Source organism: Dipodomys spectabilis, unplaced genomic scaffold (genome assembly GCF_019054845.1).
Source record: "Dipodomys spectabilis isolate Male_0828 unplaced genomic scaffold, ASM1905484v1 ptg000004l, whole genome shotgun sequence".
Classification (NCBI taxonomy): Eukaryota; Metazoa; Chordata; class Mammalia; order Rodentia; family Heteromyidae; genus Dipodomys; species Dipodomys spectabilis.
The window spans coordinates 2,606,184-2,617,673 of NW_024870681.1; the positions used below are offsets into that span (position 1 = coordinate 2,606,184).

General features: G+C 41.3%; 1 protein-coding gene across 1 annotated transcript in view; it reads right to left on the reverse strand.

The window, feature by feature from the left end:
- The window catches only part of Nlk (nemo like kinase), a 144,248-nt gene that overhangs the window by 13,190 nt on the left and 119,568 nt on the right, over positions 1-11,490 (reverse strand). The window contains exons 6-8 of the mRNA XM_042691103.1: positions 10,698-10,907; positions 6,843-6,944; positions 664-750 (exon numbers count right to left, since the gene is read on the reverse strand). Coding sequence (XP_042547037.1) covers positions 664-750; positions 6,843-6,944; positions 10,698-10,907 — 399 coding nt within the window. The remainder of the gene's footprint in view (positions 1-663; positions 751-6,842; positions 6,945-10,697; positions 10,908-11,490) is intronic.

An 11,490-nucleotide genomic window follows, 5' to 3' on the forward strand; every position in this document is an offset into this window, starting at 1 on the left:
AAGCGATAGGCCCTGAATTCAAACCATAGTAATGCTAAAGAAAAAAAAAAAAAAAAAAAAAAAAACAACCCAAACCTATGATTTTGACAACCCTCAAAATATTTTCTTATATAACTTAAAATGGGCAGATTTTTTTTCAAATAATCTTTAAATTTTTTTCTTCTGATTTAACTTGGTGTCAAGGCTTTTACAGAGATAAATAAGAATGGTACCGTTCCTTCTGTCTTCATTTAGGGCCTTAAACATTAATATTCAAACTTCTGTACTAAATGAGCCTGAGAAACATGAGACTGGGATAGAACAAGTCATTATTTACATTCCTAGTATGTTCAAACCAGGAAGTTTTTCTCAGGACATGTGTTTTTTTTTTTTGTTTTGTTTCTTCCTTGTTGGTTGTGGGGCTTGAACTCAGGGCCTGGGTGCTATCCCTGAGCTCTTTTGTTCAGGGCTGGGCACTCTACCACTTTGGGCGCCACTTCTGGAATTCTGGAGGTTAATTGGAGATAAGAGTCTTATGGTCTTCCTGCCCTAGATAGCTTTGAAGCATGATCCTCAGAGCTTAGCCTCCTGAATAATTAGGATTACAAGTGTGAGCTACCAGTGAATGGCGAACATGTGTATTTTTAAAATTCATTTAGATATATGAAAACAAACACTACTTACTGGATCAAAGACCAACATCCTGCAAAGTAGATGAACAGCTTCATGTGTAGCCTGGCTAGACAGGGTGTAGAGTACAGGAAGAGAAGGCTGTAAAACAATATAAAAAAATTGAATGTTTAAGGAAAACTTTTATATTGCATGATGTTTTATTATAGGTCAGAGCACAAAAGAGCCAATGAAAAATGAAAACTGATCCTATAAAAAAATGGTGGCTATTGTAAGTCGTTCATTCTTAATGTTTTGGCAAGAGAAGGGAAATCCAAATGTGCTTAGTGGTGGGGGAACAAAGATGGAAGCCTTTGCCACATCTAAGGTAAGCATGTCAAATATATGAAGCAAGCATACCATGTCGATCATGGAACTATTACTATAAAGGTGCTAAAAAGGAGCTCTAGACACTTAAGAACTTACACAAACTTCTAAGAAAGGATGCCATTGCTTTTGCTGGTTCCACCTGAATTGTTTTAGCACAGACTCCTCATTAACTGTCTCAGTGGTGACAGGCATGTGTAGCCCTATCTGATCCCCTTATACTGAGGGAATAGATGGCTTTGATGACCCAAGGAACCATAGAACTTAGAAACTTTCTATGTTATAGTTATGAGTGGCAGGGGACAGAGCAGGTGAAAAGCATCATTGATTTGTCTGTGGATGAATCTAGAGACTCACATGTGAGGCAAGGGCTCTAACAGGTTCACTCCTTGCACTCACTACAGAAGCAAATTCTTAAATATAGAGAGGAATAATCAAAGAAAGCGATAAAAAATGTTTGGACACTTTCTTTCTTGTAGTTTAAAATAACCTTTTGCAGTATGTTCCCCTACCCCTCAAGGTTTCTCAATTCATGGGCTAATGATTACTGGTATGATTTTCAAACCATTTTGTTTTCTAAAAGAAACCAACTACTTTTGAGCCAGCACTGGGTTTTTTCAGAGCCTGGGCACTGTCCCTGAGCTTCTTTTGCTCAGGGCTAGGCTTTCTATCACAGCACCACTTCCAGATTTTTCTGTTTATGTGGTACTAAGGAATTGGAACCCAGGGCTTCATGCATGTGAGGCAAGCACTCTACCACTAAGCCACATTCCCAGTCCTGAAACCAACTTCTCAGCAGAGTTAATGCTTTCCGTAACAGTGTTTAGAACGGCTCTCCTACTCATAATCCTCCAGTGGGTGAAGGTTCTGATAGGGCCAAAGCCTATGAAAAACCAGTCTAGATAATGAAAGCCAAAGCCTAGCTTAAAGAAACAGACTTAACTTTTGGCTTGCAAAGGGAAAAGAATCAGAGCTATATATTATCTATATTTTATTATTAGTTCTAAATACTTCATATAACCTCTGCTTCTTCTGGGATTCCTGATAAAACTGAGCTTTAAATAATCTCAGAGGAGAGCAGCTTTTCATGGTTCTCTGGTGCTTCCCACCTCATCTGGTATCCAGACTGCCTCATTATGATGTAGAGAGACTATGAATACATGTAAACAGTGACTGTGAATACATGTAAACACAGTGCTATCACCTCCTTTATCTGACACTGTTCACAGTGTTTTTGCATTAGGTTTTATATAGTGTTTCGCAACTGGCATTTACATTTGCTACTCCATCAATAGAAAATCTACTAATGGGAGAGAACAACCTTGAGCAGGGGTTGGGGGAAGAAATGGAAGAAAACATTCTGGTTGAGGCTTGAAGAGTCTGAACACTAGGACAACATTATTAATTCTGAGGTACACTGGAAGTGATTCTTACTTGAAAACTCTTTTATACCTTCTATGAGACCTATCTTACATTGTCTTAGGCTGTCAGAAGATAAATGACTATGACTGTGATCCGAACTTGGGAAGGACACAATGAGTAATACAAACTGATATCAGCAAGTTTCATGTTAGTCAAGCACTCCAAAACAAGCTCTCCAGAGAGCCACAGTCCTGGAAGGTCTCCTTATATGTACATCACAGCAGAATCCTGTTAACAGCACTACTAGTGTCAAGTATTGTATTTGCCTCCTTCCAAGCAAAGCCAAGAGGAAAATTCAATGAGAACAAGAAGACACCTCAGCATTAGCAGAAGGTAATAATTCACATTCCAAAATTTTTCTTCAGAATAAAGATGAAATAGAGATAAGATTAGATAGGAACTCTAGCTGCTGCTCTAATCACTAATTAGATAAATCTGAACCTCAGTACCCATAAGCATAAAGTGTGTCTTCTGGAATAGATAACCTCTGAGGTTTACTTTAGCTCTAAAGTTGGATCTGATTTAAGGGGATTACTATAGATAGAAAGTATTGTAAGTGCTTGGTGCTGTGTATGTTCAGGCTTACATCTGCAATCCTAGCTACTTGAAGACAGAGTGGGAGAATTAAGGTTTGAGGCCAGCTAGAGCAGAAAAGTTTGGAGATTTCATCTTTACTGAGGGAGACTGGATGCAGTGGCATGCACCTGTGATTTCAAGGACAACAGAAAGCCTAAAAGCAGGGGGATTGCAAGGCACTGGTGGCTCATGCTTATAATCCTACTCAGGAGGCTGAGATTTGAGGATCTCAGTTCAAAGCGCCTTCAGAAGAGTCCATAAAACTCTTCTTTTTTTTTTTTGTCGGTCGTGGGGCTTGAACTCTGGGCCTGGGTGCTGTCCCTCAGCTCTTCAGCTCAAGGCAAACGCTCTACCACTTGAGCTACAGAGCCACTTCTGGTTTTCTGGTGGTTTATTGGAGATAGGAGTCTCACGGTCTCTCCTGCCCGGGCTGGCTTTGAACCGCGATCCTCAGATCTCAGCCTCCTGAGTAGCTAGGATTACAGGCGTGAGCCACCAGCGCCTGGCTAAGAGTCCATAAAACTCTTACCTCCAATTAATCACAGAAAAACTGCAATTGGAGCTGTGGCTCCAGTGGTAGAGAGCAATAAAACTCAGGGACAGTACCCTTCCACCCCCGAGTTCCAGTCCCATATTGGCCCATTTAAAAAAAAAAAAGGAAAGAAAGAAAGTTGGGCTGGGAAGGTGGCTCAGTGGTAGAGTGCTTGCCTTGCACGCATGAGGCCCTGGGTTCGATTCCTCAGCACCACACAAGCAAAAAAACCTGGAAGTGGAGCTGTGGCTCAAGTGGTAGAATGCTAGCCTTGAGCTGAAGAGCTCAGGGACAGCACCCAGGCCCAGAGTTCAGACCCCACGACTGACCAATAAAGCAAGGTAGGGGGATTGTGTCTCAGATGTGCGCTTGGATGAGAAGCCAGCCCATACCCTAAAAATAACCAGAGAAAAACTGCTGGAAGTGTGGTTCAGCAGAACCAAACTAGCCTAGTCAGCACAAGGCCCCGGGTTTAAACACACCTAGTCCCACACACTCAGAAAAAGGCAAGCTTTATAAGCACAAAACTTCATATGCAATGGACATATTCGATTCTTACTGACCCGTGTGGATCCTGAACTCTGGGCCTCAGCGCTTGCTGTCCCTAAACTCTTCAGCTCAAGGCTAGCTGTGGCCACTTCTGGCTTTTTCTGCTTATGTAGTGCTAAGGAATCGAACCCAGGGCCTCATGCATGCAAGGCAAGCATTCTACCACTGAACCACCTTCCCAGCTTCTCCAAGTGTCTTCTTATCAGTAATTCTCCCCTGTCCCTCTCAAAGTAGAATCTATCCCTCATCTTATTTCTGTGGTGTAAGTATTCCATTTTCCCAATTTCAAGGATGGGCTTCTGACCAAAGCCTGGCGAATGAAACATTTCCTGAGCACCAAGACAGGATCCAGGTGGTATAAGATCTAAATCCCACAAAGGTTTATACAGCTGCCAGATTAATACATTTCTGAAAAGATTCCCCTGCCAGGAATGCTCAAAGTACATAGTGACTGCTAGTGTGGTAAAATAATTTTAAGATGTTCTAGAGACAGGTCAGAAACTTCTGAGGAAATCTTGCTCTCTAAGCTGCTATTTAGCAACACTGACACAGAGGATTAATTAGCTGGCAAGTATTAGCAGTAATTGAAACTCCTCTAGAGATAGAAGGGTGGCACCAGGGTGTCTGGTCTTACCATATTTCATTATTGGCTATCTCTAGCCAGGTAAGATTTACTAAGTGGATGAAGCTAATGAAAGAGGAAAATTATTTTGCTACTTCCAAGGTTGCATTTATCCTAAGGCTACTGACAAATTAGTAATGTTCTTGATGCTGACTGACAAACAGAACATAATGGATTGTGTTTGTTCCTTCTACAATACAGAAGCTTCCTTTAGGTTAAGACTTACTGCACTCTTCTGGGGTGGGAGGGTCTCACATTATTTTATAGTTCTGAACTAGAAGTGACCAGAAGGTGCAACAGCAGAAAGGCTCTTTAAAATATGAGTATATGAGGGCTGGGAAGGTGGCTCAGTGGTAGAGAACTTGCCTTGCATGCCTGAGGCCCTGGGTTCAATTCCTCAGTACCACATAAGCAAAAAGAAAAAAAAAAAACCGGAAGTGGCTGGGCTGGGAAGGTGGCTCAGTGGTAGAGTGCTTGCCTTGCATGCATGAGGCCCTGAGTTCGATCCTCAGCACCACATAAGCAGAAAAAAGAGCCGGAAGTGGCGCTGTGGCTCAAGTGGTAGAGTGCTAGCCTGGAGCTGAAGAGCTGAGGGACAGTGCCCAGGCCCAGAGTTCAGGCTCATGACTGGACCCAAAAAAGCACATGAGCACATGACTCTAACTCTGGCCTGGGCAGATCTTAGAGAATACCTTAGTCCATTGCCCTGTGGCCCAGTGAAAACACAAGCTCTGTAAGCACACTAGAATCAAAGAAGAAACTGTAAGGGAAAGGGAAGGCCTTGACCAAATATGGACTGCAATTTGAGAAGAATAGTGTCAAAACTCAGCCTGTCATTTGGTACCTCTACAATCAGATCATCTAAATGCCCAATTTAAAAGAAATCAAGGCACAATTCAGGAAAACTAGTTGCTTGTTCATCCTGTTCTGTATTAGTGTTCCTAGAAGTACTTGCTTCCCTTACTCATGTCCTTCACATCATTTTAAGCTATTTTCTCTATAGGGGTTAGGAAAGCGCTGGTAAAAATTGCTGCTAAGTCAAAAGAGTAGAGATTAAAAACCATCTTGTCTTTTTCCGCAGTGATTTGGCTTGTAATAAGGAAAAATCTGATGAGTACAAATCTGGCCATCTCTCTTCATGTTTCTTTTTTAACAGCATTCACATCTGATTTTGTGTTAGTGACAAAAGTGCAAAAGCAAAAGCTTCACACGTTTTGCTGAAATAAGAGACACCAAGTATTTTGGCTCAGTGTTTCGAAAGGCTATCTTGGTTTTTTTTTTTTTGTCTGTCATGGGGCCTGAGCGCTGTCCCTGAGATCTTCAGCTTAAGGCCAGTACTCTACCACTTGAGCCACAGCTCCACTTCTAGCTTTTTCTGCTTACGTGGTGCTGAGGAATGGAACCCAGGGCCTCATGCATGCAAGGCAAGCTCTCTACCACTGAGCCACCTTCCCAGCCCCTTGTTTTTCTTTTTTTGATGGTCATGAGGCTTGAATTCTGGGCTTGGGCACTGTCCTTCAGTTCTTCAGCTCAAGGCTAGTGCTCTACCACTTGGGCCACAGCGCCACTTCTGGTTTTCCAGTGGTGAATTGGAAATAAGAGTCTCACGGGGGGCTGGGAAGGTGGCTCAGTGGTAGAGCGCTTGCCTTGCATGCATAAGGCCCTGGGTTCAATTCCTCAGCACCACATAAGCAAAAAGAAAAAATGCTGGAAGTGGCGCTGTGGCTCAAGTGGTAACGCTAGCCTTGAGCTGAGGGACAACACCCAGGCTCAGAGTTCAGGCCCCATGACTGGACCCAAAAAAAAAAAAAAAAAAAAAAAAAAAAGAGTCTCACAGGCTTTCTTGGCCTGGGCTGGCTTTGAACCATGATCCTCAGATCTCAGCCTCCCGAGTAGCTAGGATTACAGGCTTGAACCATCAGTGCCCTGGTCTTTGAAAAGGCTATCTTGATAAACACATACTGAGCACTCCATCCCCAATAGCTTTTCCCATATATACCCATAAACTAGGAAACAAAAGACCCATATATACCCATAAACTAGGAGACAAAAAACCGTACAAATAACATTTCTGTTTAAAAAAACTCTCAAAACATTATGTTTTTTTTGTAAGAAAGTCTCCTGAAGAGATAGTCACTAGATATAACATTCTTCCCCGATTCTTACCTGTTTATGAGGACCCCTGAGTATGTGTGCCTTAGCACCTTCACAAGCTGTCCTCATTGCTTCCAGTGATGGTGTGCCCAACAGATCTGTGATCAAATCCAACTATAAGGAAACATGAAACAGGTGGACTGTAAGCTCACAGAATCAACTTTCATTACTCTTAAGTCAGTCTTAAAAATGAGGACAAATTTGGAGGAAAACCTTAAAGCAAGCTTTAGATAACTTGACAAAAGCCCCCTTTTCTGGCCTACACAATAAACAATCACAAAACAGCACACCTGTACTCCCTGAAGTTCAGAGGCTAAAGCAGAAGGATGGTGAGTTTGAGGCCAGAATGGGCTATATAGTGAGACTTGGTTTCAAAACACTCAAATCATGGCTGGGTGTATAGCTTAAGTGGTACAGCACATGCCTAGCAAGCATGAGATCTTGGGTTGAATCCCTAATACAAAACAAAGCACAAAAACCAAAGGAAAGCCAGGTGCTTTCCTGTGGCTTACTCCTGTAATTCTAGCTACTCAGGAGGCTGAGATCTGAGAATTGCAGTTTAAAGCCAGCCCGGGCAGAAAAAAACCAGAAGTGGTGCTGTGGCTCAAGTGGTAGAGTACTCGCCTTGTGCTGAAGAGCTGAGGGACAGTGCCCAGACCCAGAGTTCAAGCCCCACAACCACCACCACCACCAACACAAAAACCAGAGGAAAAAATATTTATTAGGGCTCCATCTAATAAAAATGTGGAAAACATTTTAGTAGGCATGGCCTTCCAAGGCTAGAACAGCTTTGGAGTCTGTATCTGCATGCCTTAGTGTCTTGCAGAGCTGATCTATGTTTCTAAGGATAGCTAATGTCTTTTCTTTTCAAACAGTTAGATTTTAATGTTTCAAATGAAATAAAGCCCATCAAAAGCTAATATAAAAATCAGACATGCATTATTTAATACTCAAAATATTCATACTTGAAATGAGAACTATACTCCTGCTGTTTGGGCCAATACATACCCCACACTTTATATACTAGTCATGGTAGAAAGCTCTTATACTGTTAGAAAACTGATACTTAGAAAATGATGACACTATGTAAGGCCACATTTAGCTAGATGGGTACAACAAAGGAGACCAATAAAATGGTCAAACAAATCTTTGTAGCAAACTACCTTACCAATGTTCTGTACTACAGCAATCATTATAACTATAACTTAATTAATAGTAACATTTCATTTGAATCCCTCCAGGATGGAAAATTCCTATCTGGAGAACACTATTTTCTGCACTTATCTAAACTGTGGGGTAGCCATCAGCATCACTGCCTTTCAGGATAATGGCAGTACTTCAGAAACTTGCTTCCTTAGGAACAGCTTTCTGAGAAAAGTGGCAGTGATACTTTTTGGACTAACAACCACACTACAGGAAAAAGTAAATGATTGGCTTATGGCAACATTCAGAAAGTTGTAAGTGGGTCAGATTCATGGATGAAGAACATTTTTATGAAGTTTTCTGGTAGTTCAGTTGTTAGGGTACTTATTTCTAAAAGATACAGAGAAAATACAAGGGTACAGGTTGGATTCTTTCAGTATTTTACATTTTTTTTGTTTTTTGTTTTCTCCCCTCACTTTCAAACCTGCCATCCTTCTGCCTCAGCCTCCCAACTGCTGGGATTACAGGTATGCTGTAAAAACTGAGGATAAAAAGTATTCTCTTTCAGTGGTTAGGCTGGACTAACAAGCTTAAGTATGACCTATGTATTTCTTTAGAAAATGAGATACTTGCTGGATGCTGGTGGCTCATGCCTATAATCCTAGCTACTCACACAAGGCTGAAATATAAGGATCATGGTTCAAAGACTGAACAGGAAAGTTCATGATATTCCTATCTCTAATTAACCACCAAAAATCTGGAAGTAGGTTTTAAAAAATTAAGTAAATAGTCTCTCACCTATCTCAGGAGCTACATTCTAGAGACCCCTGCAACATGTGAAAATGCATGAAGTAGCAAGAAGTGTGCCACGATATAGGGAGGGATGACTATCTGATGCTGCTACGTGGCCACTTCTATACGCACAGCACTTTTGGTTTTGGGGAGGGTCTTGAGTTTTTGCCCTAGTTAGTGTGCATTACAATTTTCTTTTCTTTCTTCTTTTAAATTTTGTGCCATTGTTCTTTTCATCTTTCTTTTTTTGTGTGTGTGCTGGTCCTGGGGCTTGAACTCAGGATCTGAGTGCTATCTCAAAGCTTTTTTGCTGAAGGTTAGCACTCTACTACTTGAGATACAGCTCCTCTTTTGGCTTTTTTTGAGAAGCTTATTGGAGGCAAGAGTCTCTCAGATTTTCCTGCCCAGAATGCTCTACCACTGTGAGCCACAGAGCCACTTCTGAGGGCCTTAAACTTTTTTTGGGGGGGGAGGGGGGGGTTGGTCAGTTGTGGGACTTGAACTCTGGGCCTTGAACTCAGCTCTTAAGCTCAAGGCTAGCGCTCTACCACTTGAGCCACAGAGCTACTTCCAGTTTTCTGAGTGGTTTATTGGAGATAAGAGTCCCATGGACTTTCCTGCCTATGTTGGCTTTGAACAATGATCCTCAGATCTCAGCCTCCTGAGTAGCTAGGATTACAGGCATGAGCCACCAGTGCCCGTCGGCCTCAAACTTTTGATACTGTATGTCGCACTACACTCAACCAAAAGGTCTCTTTAATTAACTTTCTTTCCTTCTGCCTTCTTTCCTTTCCTCCTTGTTCCCTTCTCTTCCCCAATGTCTTTTATTTTGAAGTGTTTCTTTCTTTTTTTTTTTTTTGTGTCCGGTCGTGGGGCCTGAACTCTGGGCCTGGGTGCTGTCCCTCAGCTCTTCAGCTCAAGGCTAGCGCTCTACCACTTGAGCCACAGCGCCACTTCTGGCTTTTTTCATTTTGCTTATGTGGTGCTGAGGAATTGAACCCAGGGCCTCAGGCATGCAAGGCAAGCCCTCTACCACTAAGCCATCTTCCCAGCCCTTTTGAAGTGCTTCTTAAAGCTAAATTTGGATCATCTCCAAAAAGAATTTAAAGAATTTAATACTAGGCTGGGAAGGTGGCTCAGTGGTAGAGCACTTGCCTTCCATGCAAGAGGCCCTGGGTTCAATTCCTCAGCACCACATAAGCAGACAAAAATAAAAAAAATCTGGAAGTGGTGCTATGGCTTAAGTGGTAGAGCGCTAGCTAGCCTTGAGCTGAAGAGCTGAGGGACAGCGCCCAGGCCCAGAGTTCAGGCCCCACGACCAACAAAAAAAAAAAAAATTTAATACTAAAATTTTATATTCTAAGCACAAAGTTTTTTTTTTTTTTTGTCGGTCGTGGGACCTGAACTCTGAGCCTGGGTGCTGTCCCTCAGCTCTTCAGCTCAAGGCTAGCTCTCTACCACTTGAGCCATAGTGCCACTTCTGGCTTTTTCTGCTTATTTGGTGCTGAGGAATCAAACCCAGGGCCTCATGCATGCAAGGCACGCACTCTACAACTGAGCCACCTTCCCAGCCCTTTAAGCACAAAGTTTAAGTACACTAAGTCACCAAATATGTTTTCAAGTCAGAGCTATTCAGTTAGAAAGAACAGAGCCCTTTAACAACCGAAGATTATACCTGTGCAAATTGTTACAGCAGAGTCTGCTGCTATGCATCAGTGAATGTAATAAAGTCAACACTTCCTCTAACAGGAAATTACAAAATGAATCTCTGTAATCTTTAACTTTGTAACTTTCTGAATTTCAAGCAAACCTAAATTTACTGAAAGCAAATTATATAGAACAACAAATTAGCCTAAGGCATATGCAAGATGCTTTTTCCTTCAAATCTGTAATAGAACTGGAAGCTACTAAATCCTTAATGTAAAATCATACCTGCTGAATAGGACTCTGGGCCTGAAACAATATTCTTCGTCCTAGTAGTTCTGCAAATATACATCCAACAGACCAGATGTCAATGGCATTGCTGTAATGGCGGCTGCCCATCAGGATTTCTGGAGCCCGATAATACTGAGTAACAACTTCCTGAGTCATATGACGTGATTCATCTAATTCTTCCACTCTGGCCAATCCAAAATCACAAATCTAAATAGAAATAACAATCAGAACACTGGCAAATATATTTACATATGGAAGAACAAAAAAACCAAAACTTTCCAAAGTTTTTAATGATTCAGGTAGAATATACCTATGTCAATATACAACCTAGCCTTCTTTGGAGAAGAAGGAAGAAAAATCTCAAGCTTCCATGTTTCTATATAAAATGATGTATTTTAAAGAAATTCTAATCATCTTTAATCTGTTTTCAACTAATAATTAAACCAAAAACAAGCTGAATGCATGATTTTGGTTTTATAGAGAAAGCAAACTATTAAAAAAAAAAGGAAGTAAACCATTTTTAAGATGGGCTTATAGAAAAAGGGATGAAAAAAGGATTTTACCTTGAAGAACTCCTTAGCTCAAGTTATGTTTACCATCTTTATGAAATAACACACATAGCCAAACTTTTTTTTTAAGCTACGGATTTCAAATGGAGATCTACTGAATCTAGTTCTGACAAGATACTTCAGGAGCTCCACAAATATTTCATCCAAATCTCACCTGTATCTACTTAAAGTACTAATTTACATTCAAAACATGTGCATTATGTTAAAATTTAGTATAATAT